At 40.0% G+C, this 23,956-nt stretch overlaps 1 protein-coding gene across 4 annotated transcripts in view; it reads left to right on the top strand.

Moving 5' to 3' along the window:
- Window positions 1-23,956, top strand: part of LOC138195375 (A-type potassium channel modulatory protein KCNIP2) — a 91,716-nt gene that overhangs the window by 52,644 nt on the left and 15,116 nt on the right. The window contains exon 1 of one of the 4 annotated variants that reach the window (XM_069144721.1): window positions 13,851-14,059. The exons of the other annotated variants lie outside the window; for them this stretch is intronic. Within the exon in view, the coding sequence (XP_069000822.1) occupies window positions 13,954-14,059 (106 nt within the window). The 5' untranslated portion in view covers window positions 13,851-13,953. Of the gene's footprint in view, window positions 1-13,850; window positions 14,060-23,956 lie in introns of those variants that run through there. 4 annotated transcript variants of the gene reach the window in all.

The raw sequence follows: 23,956 nt of genomic DNA, 5'->3' as shown, positions 1-23,956 counted from the left end.
TCTGACTTGTAAGGAAACGCCGTGTTGTGCCAACACTAGTACTGTGGAATTTTGTGTGCAGGGGCACCTGCATTTATATTCTAGGGCTGCAAGGAAATCCATTTATTTTGATATTGATTAAGCTGCTGTATAATTTGGTGACTAATTGAGTAGTGTACATACAAATTTTGGCAATAGTGAAAAACAATATATCATAACTTCCCTAATTGTGATCTAATATACAAGATATGCTCTTTATATTCCCCAGTCAATTGGCTATAAAACATGACAATTCAAAGTAAATCTCAGAGACAGAAATTTATTTAATGTTTGTGCTTAAAAAAAATATTTAAATGATCAATTGATTATTTTAGCTCGCAAAGAAATGGGTGAATTTCAACATCAGGAAAGACTATAATTGTATTTCATCCATGAAAGAGACGCCACTATAAAAATATAAAGTAGGTAAAGCCTCTGGGACATTAGCACGATTGATTTATGGTTGCCCTGATCCAAATGATAAATCACTGTGTAGTTGTTTGGTGTGTGCAGAGTTTGAATGCCATGTTTTCCACCTGCTCAAATATAGCAAAAGTAAAGAAGGAAGGTTAAAGGTTTGGATCAATAAATGAAAACATAGTGTGCTGTCAGATTCACGGCTCATGTAAAAAATAGTAAATCAGAAAAAATGCCCCATTATAATTTTTGACAAATTAAAAAATAACAGAATTAGATTCCACTTTATTTTCCTCTGTCTGTCATTGTCTTTTTGTCACACTTTGTAATGGACAGCAGGGGATGGGAACAAAGAGGGTGCACGTCAGGCCTATCCACCAGGGAGGCTGGTGGTCAGAGGCACTAAAAGGCTGATGGGCCCCAAATGGGACAGAACTGTCGCTTCAGCTCAGCCATTCGGGCATGAGGAGGCCAGACCTCGGACAGGGACGACTTTGAGAGACTGCACTGCTGACCTCTAGTAAACATGACCGAGAGAGAGAGCCAGCAAGAGATGGAAGAGGCGGCAGAAGGAAAAGGGTAGCACTGTGGCAATAAGAGTATGACGTGATACATAAAGGAAGTGAAGCAGGTAGAACCCAAACCAAACTGAAACACCATGTGTATCTATTTTTTACACCTCTTCCCCACTGCAGCCTTTATGTTTTTTTTATACTCAGTCCTTACTCTGTCTCTGTTGTCAGACTTTTTAATCAATTATTTTCAGCAGCATCTGATAATAATTGATTTAATGGCATGTCAGAGCACATTTACATTTAGTGCAAAACATATTTAATAAACAGGAGTGTTGCAAAGGGTTTCACAGAGTAACAAATTCAGATAATTCATATAAAGGGGCAACCTTCATAAACAAATAGTTAATTTAGTAGATTATGTCAGTGATGATAATCATAATGATGACAGTGTTATAAAACTGTCATTCATTTAAAAAAAAAAAAAAAAAGGATTAAGCATCTTTTGACTTTTTGGATAAAAAAAAGTTCAAAAATAGAACTATAAATGTATTTAATAAATAACTAAATAGACAAATAAATATATCTTCCACTGGGAGACTTCATCAACAGCATTCTTGACTGATGGTGCTCAATATCTATCTTCTCTATGACTGTAAATGTGTCACTTGCTTGTCATTTTCTCAAGTGGCACTTGTCTGTCATCTTTTCGCTCTGCATCAGTTTGATGTCTGTCAGTCAGTGGTGCGTGTGTGTGTGTGTGTGCGTGTGCGTGCGTGCGTGCCTGCCTGCCTGCCTGCCTGCCTGCCTCTAGGTGGCTGTGTCACAGCTGTGAATGATATGTCATATAGTTTGAGGGGAACAGAGTTCAGCAGACAAAGCAGATGAGACGAGGAGGAATTCCACGACAGCTTTGCATAACTTTTGTCTGATTAAACACAGACAGACACACAAATACTCTAAAGCAGGGTTATTCAAACTCAGCCCTGTGGACAGTTTACTATGTTCATCTTGTATTTTGACATCTTAAATTGATACCATAAAAGGGATGTTAGTTTATTACATGTAGTAACAGGCTATATCGTCTAAAATTAGGAGTTATTTGTAACTATTAATTGACAAAATATTCTGTGTGACCCCCCCGACTCTCCAGTGATCTTCCTTTCTGGCCCTCTTGCTATTTGCTATTGAGTTTGAACAGTCCTGGTCTAAAAGGCCCTTGGACCCTAACCCATTTAATAGGTAAATGTGTTGTTTTGTATTCCAAGTGAAACAGAAGAGAATGGATAGCACTCTGATAAAACAAAAGTTTTTTTTTGTTACATAAATTTTATTTTTACTTTTTTTATGGAAATTATCTTCATTATTGTTTCTGTGCTTTGTAAACCATCCACAAAGGTTCCTGCCATCTTTCAAATAATCCACAAACTAATCTACATATGTTCTTGTGTTTCATGTTGGAGTCTCTTCAGTGCAGTTGGATTAAAGTTCAATATTTGGTTTGTAGACGTGAAACAACAAAAGAGCACAAAGAGGTAAAAATGTAGCTGTGATCAGTTTCTTGATTATACGAAGAATAGATCACATGTTCCTGACACGCCTAATCATCACACAATATCATCTTATAACAACAATTAGGGTGGCGCAGTGGTGCGGTGGTTAGCATTGTCGCCTCACAGCAAAAAGGTGCAGGGTTCAAATCCAGTCCTGGCCCTTTCCGTGCGGAGTTTGCATGTTCTCCCTGTGCCTGCGTGGGTTCTCTCCGGGTACTCCGCCTTCCTCCCAACATCCAAAAACATGCATCTCAGGTTAATTGGTGGTTCTAGAAATTCCCCTTAGGTGTGAATGAGAGCGTGAATGGTCTTTGTTTCCGTCTGTCTCTACGTGTTGGCCCTGTGATGGACTGGCGATCTGTCCAGGTTGTACCCTGCCTTTGCCCAAAGTGAGCTGGGATAGGCTCAAGCCCACCCGTGACCCTGTTCAGGATAAAGCGGGTATAGATAATGGATGGACAACAATTAATTTGTATAGGAGTCTACTGTAGCTTGTATTTAAACAGCAGTATACTGCATCTTCTCCATCCTGAGAGTCACCAGATATTTGATTGTCTTCCACATACATGTCCTTGGTGAAAGTCAAACATATTCAAATAATATTCGTATGGAAAACAGACCACACATGAATGATCTGTCATACACAAGTGTTCCAGTTTCATATTTTATTAAGACTATATTGTCCTTGAAATGCAGCCTGAGCACACATGTATATTAGATGTACTTTGATGGCCACAGTGTCGTGTACAACATGTACAGTAGAAGTGTGCTGATACATCTTTAGTTCCCATTTTATTATCATTCACGTCACAACTAATACTTCCACCATCTTCCTCCTCATCACCACTCTGAGCTCCTCCCCAGTTTTGTGTTTGTTTTCACCAGGTATACACCTCGATGTCACTTGACACCCTGCTCTCAGTCATAGTGATGCGTTCCGCCTGTTCCGGCTCTCTGTTCTGCCGCTTACCTGCTGTTTTGTCTGCGTATCTGTCTGTGAGTCTGCATGATGTCAATCTGACTCCATCTCCATTTCCTCAGATCCAAGCTTTCCATGTGTGTGTGTGTGTGTGTGTGTGTGTGTGTGTGTGTGTGTGTGTGTGTATATGTGTGTGTGTGTGTGTGTGTGTGTGTGTGTGTGTGTGTGTGTGTGTGTTTGTGCGTGTGCGCGTGCGCGTGTGCGTGTGAGCGCTCTTTCTCTCTCACACGCACACACACACACACACACACACACACACACACACACACACACACACACACACACACACACACACACACACGGGTATGTGTGATCTCATCAGTTCCCACCTCCGGTTCTCCAAATCTGATTCCTCTCAGGGTTATTTATAGCCATGGAAGGCCCACTCTGTGCCTCTGTGTAAGGCATCATGACCTGTGTTCCTGCCTGCCTTTGTGAAAAAGGAGCAGACAACACCTAAAAGCAATTTTATCAGGTGTGAGTTTGTGTGTGTCTGTGTTCTCTTTAAAGCAATTTTCCAGGAATCACAGAAAACATTTGCTCACTGGCCATGTGTTTCAAGGTTTTTAGTGGCAGATCACTCACTTTAAATACACTGACTGCTGTTTTTCATCCATATGTCACCCGTCACGTAAACACACAAGCATAGTCAGGTGTGACTGCCAAAGATGCTGAAATGTTAGAACAAGGGTCAGTCGATTACAAATACACATATTTTCTCATGTACCTCTAGCGGTTGATTCTTCTGTACTCACTGTGAGTGTAGGGTTATCACTAAACACACTTCAAATGAGGGTAGAAGACAGTAATTGGCCTGTCGGTAATTAATTACCAAAAGTAGCTGTTGAATTGTTAAAAAAAAATATTTGATAAAACACAAACATTTTCCCCCACTGAAAGCGAGATTCAGTAAATATTTCTGTTCACATAGTCCACAAAAGTAAATAAAAAAATAGTTACATACAAATTTACATAAGATAGCCAGCCTAAATACAGCCATAGAGTCTACAGCATGTACACTACTCTCTGTTAACAATCGCTCAACACAATGCTCCACATCATGTCTGAGTGCTGGTTTTGCGACAAAGCCTGTCAGTGATAGTACAAAATGACCCAGATTCACTGTGGTGTAACCTACTGTGTCAGGTATATATGGAGAAGTGAATGAGGGCGTTATTTTTAACCCCGCTTTGGTTTTCTTCTCCCAAGTTTGTCGATATCTTGCCCTGAAGTTTCTGCCTTCACTTTCCCACACGTACGGTGGATACTGACATAATTGTGTTTGTTGTGCTAACAAATTCAACGACATCTTGCAGGGTGCTTGTTAGTCTGGAGAATCCACAGCGCTGACTGTCAACAGATTTTGTAGGAGCTACAGAATTTATTCAGCAGAAAGTAGCTGCAGTACAGCTACAGCTGCATTAGGGTCACTAGATTTTTCAGAGTTGGAGAGACATTAATTATAGAAAGTTATGCTGCCGCTAACATGTTTAAATGTCTCTTTTTAATGCTTTGAGCACCACAAAAAAGTTCTATTCAGCTGCAGTGAAGTGGGATGGTGGCAGGAGTATTTCTGCAAGCAGGGCTGCGATAAGTGAGAAAATGTGGGTAATTCAGGTGAACCATCCTTTTAAGCTTGAAGACACTATCATCAACTAAACGGTAGAGGACAGTGGGTCACATCAGTGGACTAACAATAACTCGGTGAGCAGTATACATAATGAGAAAACTAGACAATGTCTGATTATGTGGGCATGGATTGATTTAGCCAGTCTACAAATAGAAATCTCTTGTGTACAACTGTTGCACATTATATTTACTTCAAAGTTTAAAGAGTTGAGGAAAAGGAGGAAAAATAATTCCCCTCTGTGAGGCGTATTCAACTCTAATATGAAACAACCCCACTCGGTGTATGTGTGTGTCTTTGTGTCTGCAGAATACTAATGGGCGCCATAGCCTGCATGGCCATGATAATGAGTGTGTCATGTTCACAATGAAATATCAGAAAGACAGGAGTGCAGAAACTTAACTTTGTGATGAAGAACGCGCTCCATTGTGTGTCTGTGTGTTACTTCATCCTTTATATATGTATGCTCGATCAATACATTCACGGGCACAATATAATTGTTGAAATGGGAATGCATGTCTGTGTGATTTTACCAATACATGGGGGTGTGCGAAACTAGATGGGGTGTGTGTGTGTGTGTGTGTGTGTGTGTGTGTGTGTTGCTTTGTGTGCATCGAACCTGGGGAATTGATGCTGTGTTGTGTCCATGACGACAGCCTCTCTCTCTCTCTCTGTCAGTCTCTTGCTCGCTCTCTTTGGTGACAGTTGACAGGTTTAACACAATAGAGCATTTGACTGGGTCTGACTGTCAGAGACAATCACAGCTTTCACACCTCTTTCCTCTCCTTTTCGTGGTTACATACATCATATCTTATTCCCTCAATGCGTGCAACAACTGGTTGCACATATACTGATAAAAAATTGGCCCTGCATGTCGGTAAAGATTCCTGATATCCATCTTGTTTGTGTATGAATGCGTTTTTATGCTTGTTCATCAATAGCATACTCATTCACCCACTGTGACTTTGCAGGGTTTTGTGTGTGCAGCTCAGGCAGATTTGTCCTTTGGTATAGGTTGGATCATTTTGTGCCTTTCGATTAGCTGCTGAATCAGCATAGCGTCAGCTCCACGTGCTTGTTGTCATTGTCCTATTGTCCTGTTGTCCACTGAGACATTCAGCTAGATAACAGCAGTTGGGCTATGAGCTTACCAACAGGATTTGTCCTTACCTAGACTGGTATGAGTCTGTAAAAATAATGAATAATAAACTCAGTTGGCAGTTGGTCTCTTCAACAGAGATGATAATACACATGCTGTAATTAGGACTGTTTTGTCATCTATGTATGCATCTGAAGTCAGATATTTTGTTGCTGGAACAGGTTAAGCATTTCATGTCAGGACACTGCTCAAGGTCTTTTCACAGATATTTGACCTTTTATGACAGATTGAACCGGTGACTCTCAGTTATTGTCCTATCTGGAGAAACACTAGGGCACCCGGCCGCTTGCCAGGCCATAGACTCTCCTCACTCTAAGGCTCTCCTGATGAGATGGCGTTACAGACTTGGCACCAACTCAAAACTGCTGCATGCTTTAATCAGGTTATTGGATATGTAAAGAACAGTTGAAAGTAAAATATTGCTTTATAGCTCCATTTACCAAAACATTCTGTGCACGTTCAAGTCTGTGTGTGTGGATGAGGAAGCCAGAGGGCATGTGTGCGTTTGTGTTTGAAACATAAATATTTAAATCTACACTGACCTCTAGTGGAGGTTGATTGATGTTGCACTTGTTTTATTGAACATCCAGGAACTTAGCTGTGTGTGTGTGTGGGTGTGGGTGTGGGTGTAGGTGTCTTGTTCATTTACATTTTTCTATTCTGCGCCTGTGTTCCTAATGCATCCTCACCTTTTTTTTTTCTCCCTAGTAGTCAGACTCACTTCTGTATTATTTTATAATTCTCTTTCCTCTCTTACAGTCTGCTGGCCTGTCTTTTTCCCTCCACAACCTTGTTTCCCATTCTCTTTCTTCTCTCCCAGTAGGTTTGTAGCCATCCAGCAGCACCTGCTCGCTGACACTGTGAAATTCAAAGTTCACTCATTCCGCATTCGATTCGTGGTATTAATAATACATTGTTTATGTCAAACCCTGCATACAAGACCAGTTTTGTACTCTTATATTTGCTTGCAGAGTTGGAAATTGGAAATTTCCTACATTTTCATTTCTATATTACCAAACAGCTGTCTTGACACTTTCTGTTGCTGCACTTGTTGTTTGCACACGGTGCTGAGCCACACATGTGGCAATGCCATATGTTGTGTGTTTCCAAGGGACATAACAGTAACTCATACAACAACGGTAATTTACATGACACACTGTCAGTGCACATGCTGGACATAACTGACTGAAACCGAGGGCCTCATTCAGACCTACTGAATAGTTAATTGATATTGGGCAGCTTTTTTGTATACCTTTACAATAGATATCATGAAGGGAAAAACTGAGCATGCCTTATCAAAACAGGTGGTGCACGATGACAGGTGTTGTTCATGTGTGGCTTCACGTAGTACGTTGCACCCACAGAAGGAGGAGAAACCTGACTATGCTGCTGATTATAGCTGTTTCATGACACAAAGTCATACGCCGATTGTGATCACTCACCTGTTCTGGGTATGCCGGTTTTTCAGTCACTGGTCATCCCGATCGGCTCCGAGGAGGGCATTGGAGGTTTATATGCACTCATCTTAATGTCAGTATTCCCACTGTTTTACTGGCTGTTTATGAAGAAAGGTGAGTGGCGCTTTCTGTAAGCAAGATATGTAGTTTTATATTGACCCCATACGTCACATTTGTTGGCTTGTTGGTGGCGCTATTTTTAACTGAAAATCTGTATGATAAACTAGGTGGGTAGAGTATGAAATATGGACCATTTACCCATCAAAGAGAGTATGTTGAATGATTTTACAGATGATGGGGGATTGTGGGGGTCAGCATTTTTTTGAATGTGACCCACATTAGAGAATAAAAGTCAGAATATTTTGCATTCTGTCAGCATATTTTAATTTATTCTTTCTTTAATATGTCTTAAATAAGTATCCCAGCCTTATTAATCTGCATTACTCTCGTACCCTTTTTAAAATTTGCAGAGAAGACAAGTGAGTAACAAGACGAGTGTGCAGATTCAGTGTACACACAAATGGGAAATAAATCGTAGGAGGCATAAGACAGCAAAAAGGACAACATTTTGTAAATTAACAAAGAGGTAAATTATTGGAGTAAAGTTACAAGCTCTATTTTTACTATCTACAAATAAGTGTGTTGGGAGGTGTTAATCGGACTGCTCGTTGCAAGGCGTGAAAAAGTAGAGCGACCTCGACTTCATGAAAATGAATGAGACTGTGAATGAATGTAGCTGTGTTTCCCTTCATTCAAATTCTCTGTGACTTGTTTAGCACTAACATGTCTGATCTTTGCCCTTTGTGCCCACTAGATGTCCCAGTTTTGCTAACCTAGGATTGAAACCTGCCGTATCCTTTAGTTTTCTCGTCAAACTATCTCTTCTGTCATTTTGTTTTATATCTCTATTGATTGTCTGAGTGGCTCGGCTCACAACGAGACATGGACACTAAAGACGACATGTTTGTCCAAACAGCTATCTTGTTATTGATTTCAAACATATTCTGTGTGTCCATCCGTGCCCTCGCATGATGCAAAAGGGTCAGGTGAAATCATTGTGTGTGATGGCTGGATAGTGAGCGTGATCTTTGTAATCATAACAATTTGAGCTGCTCTCTCCTCTCAGAAGCCATTTGTGTCTGTCTTTATGATGTGTGTTTGGGAGACCATGGTCTGTTAAGCCTTATTGAAGCAGAGATCAATAGTCATGTTCTTTAATTAGCACAATCTGTGGATTAGAGGATGTACATGCAAGGATCTCTACAGCAGGACAAAACCATTGCAGCTTAACTGTCATTTAATTTTGACCTTCAGCACCTTGAAAAATTAATTCTTACGATAAGAGTGCTTGCTACAGGTCTTCAATCTGTCATAAATCCATCTGTGTACCTGAGATGATCCGATCAAATGTCAGATCACTGATTCGTAACATTCCCCTGAGGCCTTAAGTTGGACATACTGTATACAAACAGCACATAAATAATGAGACAAGAGTCAATGAAGTCATTCACTTCAGTCCTTCCTAAAACCCATCAGCACAAACATGCCCGTCTCCACAGTTTAGTGCCTATCAGTTGACCAGCTTCCCCTCAGAGCTCACGTTTTACAGCATCGCTTACAGTATATTTAGCAGCAGAAGAAAATGGGAAAAATCAATAGGAGCCTAAGCGGGAAGTTTGTGTGTTTTGTTTTTAGAGCTGAGTGATTCCGATTGGTTCGTATTCTAGGTCAAATCAGACAAAAAAGGAAAAGATGTTTTGCTTCTGAGGAGTCATTTGTCTGAGATGTCTCAGCAACCTCAGACACTGTAGGAAAATGATTTCAGTGGAGTTAATGACGACAGGAAGGGCTACCTGTTTGTTATTTTCTTTAGACTCTTCCTCTTCTCGTAAGAAACTGTAGAACCCTCCCTTTACGGTTTCAAAACAATATCCGTGCATAAGATCGTATCAAATGTATGTGGCACTGGTCTGATACTGAACTTGCATAGATTAACTTTATGCTTTACGCATTACTTTACACATTTAACTTGTGGTTCTGCTTCCTGCTATGATACAGAAGTAACTGAATTTCTTAGCTACTGTTTGTTACTGAAAAAACATCGTGCTAGAGATAAAACAAAATTATTCATCTCTAATACAATTTGCATGCATTGTGTTTTTCAAACCTGAAATATTGGTCCTGTTAGAAACATAATTGTTGTCTTTGGTAAATGGCAAAATATCCTTTTGTAACCCATAGCACATACAAAAGTCAGATTTTTTATGTAACTAGTTAATTATTTATTTTATGTGTACACTTCTGAAATAAACTACAAGCAAGTAAAAAGGGTAAGGCCAAAACTAAATATATTTTCTGGGCTCAGAAAAAAAAAAAACAGACCCTCAAACTACTCAAACAAATATTTTTTGACCTGCAGCAAGAACTAAAACAATATTTTCTGAAAACAGTCTGAAGTCCAAACAGCAGAAAAAATACTGGTATGACAATAAATATTGCACAATTAAAAACGGGCATAAAAAAAAAAGTGTCACTCATTACACAAAAACAACCCAGATAAGTTTCAGTTAAAGTGAATGTAAAGATATTGAAGTTTTCAGTGACCATTAGAGTGTAAACATGCTTCAATGTTTGCACATGTTAAGAGTGCCTACTATTGATAATGGCATTGTAACTGATTATGGATGAATTAATAACTGTGTCTGAGGATTTTTTTTTTAAAGCTTTTTGCTATCAAAAGTTAATGGAGAGCTCTGACACTGTAAACAGAACTGTTGAACCAAGTTTTTTTTAACTTAATTGAAATCAAGGAATGAGACAGTTCTCCTTCTAAATTAAAAGTATGCAGAGCTGGTATTGTCAAACTTGTGTAAATATATTTTGCTTGTGGTGGATGTGATGAAAAACAGAGGAGAAAGTAGGGTAGGGGCATAGTGGAGGAGTAGAGGACACATCTGCAGGTCCAATTTTCTGTGGTGACAGCCCGAATGAGGTGAAAAATCCTCCAGGAGGGGAGAGATGCTGGAGGGTAATAAAGAATAGATGCCTCTTCCCTCCGCACTTTGCAGATCGCTACACAGAGGAATCCGACCTTAGTCACTCAGGCTCTTCAGTTTGTCCTTCCTTTGTTCCTTCATGTTCTGTTTCTGTCTTTTCTTACTTCTCATTACTCTGCCCTGCCACCGCGTCTCAAGCAACAACCTGCCTCCCTCCTTTCCGTCCACCTCTCCATTTCTCCCCCTTATATGACAACTCTTCAATAAATAAGTGGGCACAGAAATCATTTTTTTTTACCAATAAGTCCTCCTCAGATTTCTTTTTCCCCCTTTCTCTCTGGTTGTATTGTGAGTTTATGGATCAATATATCTCTGTTTACATTTACCATGTCTGCAGTCAGAGCTCTGCTTCAATATACAACCCGTATACATTACTACCATAGAGTGAAGGGAAAAGCTGCTGTGGCGTATTGTTTGTTTGCCTGCGCACCATATATGAGAAGAGTGGCATCACATCAGATTAGGTTTGCTGTCACCTTGTCTGGTTTGTGTGTGTGTTTGGGCATTCTCTTGTGTTTGTTTTTTTGTGTCAGCGGACATTAAAGTGACCCACATGGTCCGTGCTGATGCTGTTTATGTGAAAGATGTCTCCTTAATAAGGAATGCTGCTGAAAATGTAGCAACAGGAATGTCAAGAAAAAAACAAAACAGCAGCAGACGTGAATGCAGACACAGCACATTTGTCAAATCCCTGTCGTCTTTCCTCCTTCTCAACCTTTTCCTCTCACCTAAGAAAGAAGAAGAAACGTAAACAGGGTGGGACAAAATGACAAAGAGGGAACATACCTTTTTCCGACTGTGTTATTTCTGTAGGCGAAGTGATATCCTCACTGGGAGTCATGGTGGGAGGGGTAGAACATCAGATGGTGGCTAACAGGAGCAGTCTGCACTGATTCTTGATGCTTTAAATATCCCACCCTCACAAAATGACAGACAGATGGTGGTTAGATGTTTGACAAGGGAAATGACCAAATCGCTCGGTGACTCTGGATTTGAAAGATAATGTGTTTCCGTTGGTAGCATCAGTTTGTTTTGTTTTTTTCTTGCCTGAAACTGAGTATAAATCAAGCTTTGAGTTTTAGCTGAGAACCAGAGATTCAGATTTATAGTAGCTGGCCAGCTCTCGATAAAAACTGTAAGAAGGAAATGTTTAACTAATTAGCAACTAATTAGAGTGCACTTATATTAATGTAATGGATTGGTTTTGTTGTCTTTGTGTACATGGCTTTCTTTTAGACTACCTAATCCATGTTCAGTAAGGGACTGTAGATAAAATACTCGTGAAGAGATTTTTCTGCCTTCAGATAGGGTTGTGTTTACCGTGTTTTCTGGGAGCTCTGAGTTTACGAGCTGTAACGTGTGTGCTGATGTTTTCATAGATAGCAAATGCCACAGAAATGTATTTTTTGTTAGATTGAAAGTGAATGTCTTGTAATTTAAGTCGTACAAAGTGTTTTTTTTGTAATTTAATAATCCATCTGAGCAAAATGTTGACATTTCCAGTGGCCTCATCTTTTCCAATTGTATGTCTCCTCTACATTTTCAGGAGCTGCTCCAACCCAACATATATATAGGCCTATGTGTAATTTCTTATTGTTTTTCATGGTGTTGAAATACAAAGAAATGTTAAATTTTTTGGAAAGAAGCAAAGAGTTTCAAGAGAACAACAAGGATTATTTTCGCATCCATGTTGCCTTTTGTGTGTCCCGTGGGTCATTAAGAGGATTATGTAAAGAACAAAAATACAGCATTGGTGTTAGGCTTAGGTTTTTGTTTATTCCATCAAAATGAAACTAGAAGCAAACAGGACCAATATGTCAGTAATGTGAAACGCAATGCATGTGAACAAACGTTATATGTTGCAAAAATCTTTACCAATTCTTTTCAGTGGCCAACATAATCTTTACAATTCCTTTCCGCAACTTCACAACAGAATGAAGTAAATGTCATGAAAGGTTGAGCAATTAAGCAAGTTATATTAGACACAGCCCAAAAGTTTTCTTTCAACAAAAAGTTATTTACCATTGTTATAACTGGTTTAACTTTCCCTCAAGTAATATTCGAGTCAATTAACACACTACTTGAGTTGGATATTTTGGAAGTTTTTCTTTAAGAATTATTGAAGTAGGATGTTTTTTTGTTTTTTTGATCAGGCACAACAACATTTGCATTAACACTCCCAATATGTATCTAAAATGATTTTATTTAGCCTCTTTTATTCTCATTTATGATGTTTGTCTCTCCAGTTTTGTGTTTTCTGTTCCAAAGCCAAAAATAATTTGCCCATTGTGCTCTGATAGCAACACATTTAAAATGTTAATGAGACACTATCGACCGACAGGCGTACAGACTGCTGAACAGTTGCCGCAATCTCCGTACAGTAAAAGCACACATATAATGGTAGATAGTACATGAATTCAAATGAACATAAACTAATTTTCTTTTCATTAGTTAAATCTGCTTTAAACGCTCTCTTTCAGTTACTAAGGAAACCACATTAGGCAAATCAATGAAGGTAATGTCAGAGGAGAGGGAGGGCATCCCCCAATAACAATCTCTGTCTCACTATGTGTGTGTGTGTGTGTTTGTGTGTGTCTCTGGCCCACTCTCTCTCTCTCTCTCTCGGTTAGTCTGTCTCCATCTCTCTCATTTTCTATGCCTCTCTTTATCTGCCGCCTCCCTCTCACTCACTCCCTCTTTCCCCCTCACAACACTCGCTTCCTGACAACCACTGCCAGAGGACTAGCAGGCACTGCACATCCCCAGATTCCATCACTCAACGGGGCCGGGAAGAAGAAAGACAGAAGAGACGCAAAGGAAAAAAAAATAACTTAAAACTTTAGTGCAGGTGTTGTGACAACTTGGATCTCTGTGTTGCAGCCTGTAGCTCCGGCAGTTATGGCCTTCACCATGGGATAAGAGGGGTTGACTGAGGCTGGGTTTTGGGTGACAGAAGAGAGATGCCCATTTAACCAAACAAGGCATTAGCCGCTTTAAATTTGTTTTTGTCAGTATACTTGGGATTGGATAAAAGTGAGGAAGAAGGTGGATGAGAACTGAGGTAGGCTGAATTTGGACAAACTGGGACGGGTCCTGTGTCACTGGCCGGACTCGGGTCGCCCCGACCTGGCTCGGTGGCTCCGTGCTGGGCGATGACAGACAGTGGTCTCCCAAGATGTTGAGTCTGGATGGCTTGGAGATGATTGCTGTACTGGTGGTCATGGGCCTCTTCATCAAAGTCTTGGAGCAGTTTGGGATGTTCGAGCCCGTCGGTGGGGAAGGTAATGGATTTTTGTTGTTGTTGTTTTGTTGGTTTAGTAATAGAACAATTATGGTCCATTAAAAAACTTCCAACACTTTAAAGTTTGTGTGGGTGTACAAGTGTGTGCTTACTTTCATCTGCACTGCCCCATCCCTCTGGTACTGAGTGGGCTGCAGTCCTGTCTCAGGGTTTGGGTTACCAGTGCAACTCTGGGCCATGACTCTCTCCCTCAAACACACATACATACAGAGTAACTTAAGCTGTGTGTGTGGCCTCTCTCTGCCCCTGGGGTGTGTGCTTTTACCTTTTAATCGATATCACTATGGACAGAATGGGTCTGAGTGCTGTGTAGAGGCACTTCCCTCACTGTGGGAATGTCAGCCTTTCTCCTAGTGCTCGCATTACCTTACTGCCTTAATATATAAAGAGAGAGAATATGGCTCATTTTCTTTGCTTCAGACCATAGATGAACACATTTTATGGTTGGTTTGGCTTGATGTGTTTTGACAAATTTAATTCAGTTCAGTCTTTCAGTAAACACGTTTTGTCACAACAGCGCTGGGTGAAAGAGACACAACCTTATGAAGCTGCTCACTGTTTAATTATAGTTTCACATAATGAAGCATTTTCTGAATGATACATTTACAACGTTTCAAACATCATCTGCCTGTCATTGCCTGTTGACTGAGAAGGTCCTCGTCCTGCTCTGGCTCACCTCCAGCAGCTGTTGTCACACACTGAGGCCTTGTTCGGCCTGTCTTATCAGGATGACCCGTGTTTTGTCTCCCCATCTACTTGATGCTGTTCACACTTGCTTATCTGTCATCTGTTAGTGACAACAGGACAGATGGCACTCCTATCCCCATTCTGGCTGTATTTCCTCTGCTCATTACCCAGACTGCCCTGCACACTCTAGGCAGCAATGGCCCTTTGACAGGATCTTAAGTTTTCTTCTCATGATAAGCGTCTGTAGTGATGATCCCCTACTCTATTAATTGAAACGCAGGCATGTCGTTTCCCCGGTTAAATATTTAAAAAACCAGCACATTAATAATTTGCTGTGGTTTATTTTTGTGGATGCTACACTGTAAGAGACACTCTCCATCACTGATGCACCTGCTGGACTGAACCCAGTAGTCAAGGTGTGCCAACAGCGCTGTCTCTCATAAAAAAGTTCATCTTGAAACCTATCATCGATGCCACAGCACTCTGCATACACATGCAGACAAACACAAACAAACACACTGGAGTCCCTGTTTATACTTACATTATACTCTGAGCATCAGTATTCAGTATATTTTGACCATACATTATGGAGAATAGCTGTCTTTATAAATGAATGTGTGTGTGTGTGTGCCAACTCCCTTGTAAGTACTTAAGCTAATGCTTTTTTTAATGGAAGAACTGAGTCCAGATGGCAGAGGGACTTTAGTACTCAGACTGTCTTACTAAAGGGCCAGGATTCACTCCATGTGTGAGCGTGTGATGTATACTTGATAAACGGACAACTCCCTGAGGTGTGCTATGTTCATGTGAAAAGTAACTTATATCCAGTGTATTCACAATATACTGGTGACAATAGCATGTGACTGGTTAGCTGATTTTATTTTGCCCATGTGTTACTTTATCAAAATGACACACCTTTATGTATAATCATTACTAATCTGCCCCCCTTCATATTCCTTATATGTAAATCCAGCAATGGAGTTTGGTGTTGACAAAACTTTAGCAGCGGGAGTTTAAATGTGTCTCTGTTTTGCAAAACTGACCTTCCACTGATGGAGGGTCAGTTTTGGAGGAGGAAAAAATAAAGAGAGAGATCAAATATAAATTTTGGTTCATCTCCCTCTTTCCAGACTAATTTTGCCAGACCCATACTGAGTCATCTTCTGGTGAGACAGAACGTGACAAGATAAATAAAGCGCCTGTGTGACTCTCATTACTTTAATGAGCTGTGCTGCTGACCCTTTACTGATTAAACACACCCACTGAACACGTGCTCGTTTGTGGCAAAAACGAGAAGGTACTGAATGTGTCTGATTGAGGATCCATGCGGTCTGTGTGAGGTGCACTCTGGTCTGGAAGTTTACAGGGTGCTGCTGGATTTAAAGCTAATGGTTAATGGCCGGAGTGTGTTTTTTTTAGAGGTTTATGAGGTGGAAATTGAAGGGATGTTGTGGACTCTGCTGGATGGCAGCGAGCTTGAGAAAAGAGTTTCTAACAACACAGCAGTTTCCTCTGGATAGATTGTATTGACTTTTAATTATTCAAGAAACAGAAGAAATCCCTATCTGTTTGCCCATAATAGATATTTCAGTTTAATTTCCCCTGCCTGTGCCCGTCACTGAGATTTTACTTCTTGCTGACTCTCTGTGGATATGAGTATTGTATTGTGATATTCCTGGTCACTCACTACTTGAATGAAAGATGTGGCATCTTGCCATATGCACCACATCCTCCGTCAGCCTTTCATTTTATAATAAATTGACCTGGCACAGGGCTTGATGAGGTAGTGGATATCAGGGACATGTTCAAGCACTGCTTCATCAATTCTGCAAGGTCTTTGATACTGTAATGTTTCATATCAATTCATACCTGGAGAGTGTAATCCTTCACATTTGAGATTTTGCTTTCCTCTTTTTGATGGTTTCATGTAAGTTTACAAAAAAAAAAAAAAATCAATGTGTCTATGATTCTTGACATTGAGGTGGCACACAGTCAAGACACACTTTGAGGATCATTTTGCATTACAAGAAGGCTTTGATGTACACAGAGTATTTATAGACTCTGTCAATGTGCAGTTTTACTTTTTTATGTGTCAGCCGCCGCAAAGTTTAAAATCCCTTTTCAGCTCATTAGCTCATTTATCGTGCATATCAACCTCATAAAAATAATTTATTCGGACTCACCTCTTCTGGGCAAATGTTTGATCGTAAAACTTTTCAGTCATTACTGGATGGATGAGGTGCGTCTGCACAGCCCCTACTGCATGGAAATTCAGTGTTTTCTATGATAGATAAATTATTTGTAGAAGAACTTTTACATTTGCTCACAAGTGATAACATTTCGATTAGCATCTTCAGTCTGTTGGATGTCCTCAACAATTATTATTATTATTATTATCATTATTATTATTATTTAGTAGTAGTAGTAGTAGCAGTAGTAATAGTATAGCAGCAGCAGTAACAGTAGTAGAGGTGGTTGTAGGGGTGGGACAAGCGGTAACCAACAGTGACATTACCAATCGGTTTGTGAACTGCTGTTACTAAGCCTCAGTTGCGGTATTTTGGCCGTCGGCATCTTGGTTTTCTGGAGCCAGAAGTGACCATATTTGGACGAGCTGGGGATGAACAAGCAGGGATCGGATTCGATCTAAATGAGAACCTGAGGACATTGTGCCCCGCCCACTGATAGCAGAAACCTGCCAGCACCAGGCCTTTGAATCAAAGACACTCCCCCTGAAGTACCTACTAATACTACTACTTATATCTCATTAATGATCCAATTTATTTTCATAAGGAACACCAGAAAACTAATAAGAAGGAGGGACTTTAGCTAACAGCAGCAGTAACAGTAGCTGGTAGTAATTTCAGTCTAGCTTGAAATGTCCGGACAACTGGTCAATTGATTGTCATGAAATTAGCTGTGCACTCTGTGTGTGTGTGTGTGTGTGTGTGTGTGTGTGTGTGTGTGTGTGTGTGTGTGTGTGTGTGTGTGTGCGTGCGTGCGTGCGTGCGTGCGTGCGTGCGTGCGTGTGTGCGTGGACTACCGTGAGTGTACATGCATGTTGTTGACATTTCCTGATATAAACACCTCCACCCCTCATGGGGATCAACGCATGATTCTAATGAGACGCAGTGTCATTTCTGAGTTCCTAGTTAAGGTCAGTCATGAATTGGTTATGGTTAAGGTTAGAGTTAGGATTCGGCTGTCTGCAATGAATGGCGGTCAGTGTAATGTCCTAACAAAGATAGCTGTGGAACCTTTTGCATGTGTGTGTGTGTGTGTGTGAGAGGGAATGAGAGTATGATGAGAGTATGAGGGAGGGGGATAAGTGCGGGTAAATTGCTCGGCGGTCAGCAGAAGAACCCATTTATGTCCAAGCACAAGCGCACACTCACAATGGCACGTCCCTCTGCCCTCATTGTAATTGCCCTTCAGTAGATAGGCAAGCTAATGGAGAATGCAATTTGTGTGTGTGTGTGTGTGTGTGTGTGTGTGTGTGTGTGTGTGTGTGTGTGTGTGTGTGTGTGTGTGTGTGCGCGCGTGTGCGTGTGCTTGAAGTCCATTTAGTGTGAGCTGTTGTTTCTTACACTCTGGAGGTGTCTGAGGACACTATAGCCGTCCTTTTAGTGTCTCAACCTGAAAACCCAAAAAGTCACCTGAAGGTTAGGATTCTACAAGAATGAATTGTTAAATGAGGAAAGTTGAAACAAGGGCAGGTCTATAGACACTCTGGCCTCTATCCGTGGTTTGGACAACAAGTATTCTTATTGTGAAAAACTTTATAAACAGTAATATAACGATTGGAGGAGACTGTCCTTGTTGTCCTTGCCTGAAGCGCTTTCTATCTCTGCCCCTGTGATGGCTAGCCAGCTGAGAGCCTGGGACACAGGAGGATCAGACGGGGGATATTTAATACGCAACTCCCTCTATTCCCCTTCATCCCTCTCTCCCTGCTTACCTCTCCTTTTCTCTATTTCTCTCTCTTAACCCTCTTCTGTTGCTGTCTGTCTTTTTTCCTCTGGCTCCTCTTCCCTCGATTTGATTATAGCAGTGTGTGTGTGTGTGTGTGTGTGTGTGTGTGTGTGTGTGTGTGTGTGTGTGTGTGTGTGTGTGTGTGTGTGTGTGTGTGTGTTTGTGTGTTTGTGTGAATGAGAGCCTATATTTGTATGGCAGGTGCTCTGTGGATAAAAGAACAGAAGTTGTTGACGTTTCGTTGCTCTTCGTCTGACACGTCTGCAAAAAGATGATAACATTGAGAATAAACTAATGAATTCACACACACACACACACACACACACACACACACACACACACACACACACACACACACACACACACACACACACACACACACACTAACAAACATATGCAAACCTGCCCTTGAAAAAAAATCCCTCGCTAACTTATTAGAATTTTAAAGATTTGCATTAACAGAGCTTAGCCTCATGTCTGAAAACATTTTCCTGTATGCAGCTTAACCCGTAAAAGTTCTGACATGTTCTAATGTTGCATTTGGCATTCTGTGGAAGATGCTTCAGCAGTTTTCGGGCACAAGAGAGTTCAAATAAAATGTCATGAAATATTCTCCCGCAGCTTTAGTGGGTTCAGAGAAGCAACTTTGCCAAGCAAAGCATACAATGGGTGAAATGTTCTCATGTGTGATGGTTTTAAATCCAGTTACACGTATCCCAAAATGAAGAAGCCCAAGATCCATGACTTCAGTCGCTTCAGTTGACTGTTTAACAGCAGCTGAATCCCAGAACAGTAGGCAAACAGGGCTCTGTTAAAATATGAGAAATGGTTTCTTATATTGATAAGGCTATGCCATGTCAGAGGAAGAAAACTACAGGCATTACTGGTCTTTCTATCTACTTATCTTTCCCCTAAAGCTAAGCTCGTGACCTCTGGCTACCCCTTTCATAGACATCAGAGACACCATCTCACCACTCTGAGTCTCAACAGCAGGTTATTTCCCTTCCTGTTCAAAACCAGTCTTTAGTTAATAGACCGCAATGGTCTTATATCCTCAGCTGCAGCCAATACTTGTGATAAAGATGCAGTGTCAAGAAATTTATTATTTAATCATTTATTCATTAGGTAGTATTAAAGTATAATCAGTGGTCAGTGGTCATGAATAATGCAGATATTATATATCTATCAAAATAGACTGCTGGACTGTATGCTGCGTGGCATCTTTCCACTTTTACACATAATTTAGAGTAACGTAAACAACCTTTGTAATAAAGTGCCACAGATATGTTTAAAATGTGTTGTGGACTGTGCTGACAGGTCATCATTGTAAATGAGAATTGGTTCTCAATTGATTTTACCTGGTTAAATAAAGGTCAAAAAAAAAAAAATAGACTCAGTATTTAAAGATACTTAATCTCCACCAGATTTTTCACCAAATAGGGAATACTATGTTCATGTTGCTACTGCTCTTCCCATGTTACACACACAGCACAAATGAATACCAAAGGAACTTGCACAATTGTGTCATGTTCTGGTGGATCACTACATAAAACAATGAAACCAATTAACCCATAACAACATAAGGCAAATAGTAATGTCTTTTTAAAAGTCAAAGGGTGAGCAATTTAACAAAAACAAATCCTAATTAACATACTGTGGAAATTATATGGTATGGACTTACTTAAGTAACGCTTTGGGAGGAAATCTTTTAAAGAGAACATTAGAGTACAGGTTACATTTAGGATCAGTTATACAGTCAACAAACTTTTAATTTCTTTGTATTTTTGTTATCAACCCAAAGAAAAATGTCCCATAAGTGACTGTTAACTGGCCAATTTAATGAAAATAACCCTAAATTTACTTTCAAGAACGAACATTGGCAGTCAATGAACAATATTCGTGCGGCAAAAAACACATGATCTCACCACAGTGATCACGAAGGTCTTAAGAGCTTTTTTTAAATGCAAACATTTCTTTTCTTTGTTCCATATGTTACACTTGTTAGTCATGCAATCTATTCCAATATATTTTAGGACATGTCTTCTTTTTCTCTTTCATCTTTTGTTTTTTTCGAGTTGTGAGGTTCACAGATGAGTTTATCCTTCTTTATTAATTGTTTTAGAGGGCTTTTGGGAGAATGTCTTCAGATTGGCTGGTTTACTGTCTTGAAGTCGGTTGAGCTACCGTGGTTGTAGTATTTTCAACATTCAATAGCTTGTCATGGGCATTTGACCCATTGATATTTTAAAGTTTTAAAGTTTCACTGTCAAAATTTAACAAGAGGGTGTAGACTAATGCGGATATGTGTTTTTTTTTCTATAGTGTATGTTAGGTTAGGGGTTTTACAAATCACTGTTGCCAACATAACCTAACAGTTTCCAGCTGCTTGAAGTTGCTGGATGAAAATTTGAGTAGAGTACAGTTTCATTTGGCTCTCGGATTGAAACTGCTGCCTATTGACAGAGCTCTCTAACTGTATTTGTCCTTCCCTTTCTCCCTCTTGCTCTTGACTTGACTGTACATACAGTATTAACAAGGGCACACAAGCCTTGCACCAGGACTCACCAGGACAAAACGTTTATATTGGGATGACAGTGGTTCTTATTCACCCTGTTTTACGTCAACAAAAGAAGCCATCAGGCTGCTGCCATTCTCCCATTTGTCAGTCTGATCTTAATTCACGGCAGGAACATCTGGGATAACTTTCCTGTAGGCTGCCGCAAACTGGTTGAGTTTACCTCAAAGTTCAATGCTTCTCTGTCTCTTGTTCCAACATACTAATGTGTTGTTTGGCTGCAAATGTAGTTAGTTTGCTCTGTAATATAGTTGCTGTGACAGTAATTTCCTCTTAAGATTTGTTGTAGTGGCCTTTTTAGAAACAAATCTTTCAACAGCTGAAGGGTGGGCTGAGACTTCAACCCTGTTAGCTGCTCGAAAGTTGTTGTTGTGTTTTTTCCATTGTATCGACCTGTTCAAGATGTTTTCCTGATTTGGCTCCTGGCAGGAAACAGCAGAGGAGAGTGTTTATGATTTGATGGAAATAGGTTTAGAGGATTGTTGTGAGCGATGTAAACCCAATTTAGATCGACTGCTTTATGCCAGAGAGAAACAGAGGATGCTTCGGAAAAAGCATGAAAGCAGATGAGTCGCAGAAAAGAAGGTTCAAAGAACAACTGTAAAACGGTTTGGTCTGATGTAGTTTTGATTTTAGACTCTGACACAATAGCAAACATGAGTATTACTATCTCTGGCAGTTTTGTGTGGATGAGAACATGAGGTTGCTGGGAATTGTTCATGGCTTGTGATCATTCATTACCTTCCCACTGTTAGTCTGGTCTCTGGAGCTGAATTTAAATGAAGGGCAATAACAAAGAGAAATGGAGTTGAGCTGCACTGTTGAATAGTGTGTTGCTAATCAAATGTCTTACCTCGCACTGCCCTCTACAGGTGTAAAAGTTAATTTCTGCAATATAAAGTTTGGGAAGGTCAGATGGGGTCAACATTGTGTCTTCAAGACTTTCAGTATTCAAGTCCTGTTCAGTTTGTATGTGACTGCATTTTTTTTTCATTACTTATTAATCTGCTAAATTATTTCTTGGTTAATTGATCTTTAGTTTGATCTGGAAAGTCAAAAATAGTGAAAATCCCCTCTACAATTTTCCAGAGTTCGAGAGCTGTGAATAACCAACAGTATAAAACCAAAACATATTCATGTTAAATAAAAGACCTTCTGAAATCACCATGGTTTTGATATTTTTACCTAAAAACAATTTTTAAGCAATGATTCAACAATCAAATCTATTACTAATTAATTCTCCATCCATTACATAAATATAGTATCTGTGGAACATCTAACATCAACAAATGTATGAATGCAACTGCTGAACAAAGTTAATATCTAAGCTTATTTAAAAAAAAACTAAAAAACATTAACTGTGTTCTGTTTGGTGAAGATAATTTTAATTAAGCATTTGAAAGCTTTATAGAAAGCAAAACACAACAATCAGCCATTTAAGGTTCTCTGGTTGTAAACCTGAACTTTAGTTATAAATGTTTTTAGATCATTAATTATGCGCCAGTTCTTTTCACATGTACCCCTCCCTCATCTCAACTTTCACATTCATCTTATGGCCATCTACTAAATCAAATATATTCCTAAAACCAATGTTTAGATACAAGTATTTATCCTAATTTCAGTATAGATTCTGTTCATGTATATAAAAAAATATGTTTTTATATCTTGATTACTCAAAACAGAAAATATTTTTGATTGCTCCATCTTCCCTGATTGTGTACACTTTCTAAAGAAAACCACTCATTGGCAGGTCTCTTTAGTTTGTGCGGCGAGGACTCGGCCTGAGCAGAATGGTTCTGTTTTTGTCCCACATTGCAGGCTTAAAAATATCCTCAAAAGCTAATGATCTATGCAAATGGTCCTCTTATTTCACTTATCTAATTGGAAACACACTAGCCAATTCTGAGCACCATTTGTCAATGACCTCCTCTGTGTCGCCTTCGCTGCATCCACACAGACACACATACACACACACTCGCCCCCTCTGTCTCTCTTAGACATTTTAATCAGTTTTGAGAGGAATAATTGCCCAGGTAGACGTCTAAATATGGAGGTATTTCAATTACTTGGTGTGTCTGGCTTCAGGCAAACTATGCCTCACAGAGACTAATCAACTCAGACTGATTAACCTAACATTTTATTACAGTCTGAGTGTGTGTGTGTGTGTGTGTGTGTGTGTGTGTGTGTGTGTGTGTGTGTGCGCGCGCGCATGTGTAAGGGTATCAACGTCTACCGTAGATTAGAATTCAAGCAGGTGAACGTCCATCATCATATTAAGATTAGAACATGTTGTGGGATGTATTACCGCCGTCACTTCCTAATACATGAGCCATAAACAGTTTACGCTAGAATAAGCTCCTGTGATTCATCAGCAATTTGTCTGCCTGAAGGAACCTCACTGCCCTCACGAGACTTTTGAAGTGATGAATGGATGGGGGGGGGGGGGGGGGGGGGGGGTGTAGAAACGTCTGAGGAACTTTTTTGGAAATGGTTTTGTATAAGCTCACCACTGACCTTCTAATTACATCTTGAAGTTTTCAAGCAAATGGAGCAACGCTGTCTGAATAGCACTGATCTGACAGCTGTCATATGAAGCGATTTATGGTGATTTTGGTGAAGGCCAGAGATACAGATTATGAGCTG

The sequence above is a fragment of the Embiotoca jacksoni genome, unplaced genomic scaffold (genome assembly GCF_022577435.1).
Source record: "Embiotoca jacksoni isolate LCO1_2020_lvr unplaced genomic scaffold, fEmbJac1.0.p SCAF_12, whole genome shotgun sequence".
NCBI classification, from domain to species: Eukaryota; Metazoa; Chordata; class Actinopteri; family Embiotocidae; genus Embiotoca; species Embiotoca jacksoni.
The sequence above is the reverse complement of the archived record's forward strand: the minus strand, read 5'-3'. Positions and strand labels throughout refer to the sequence as shown.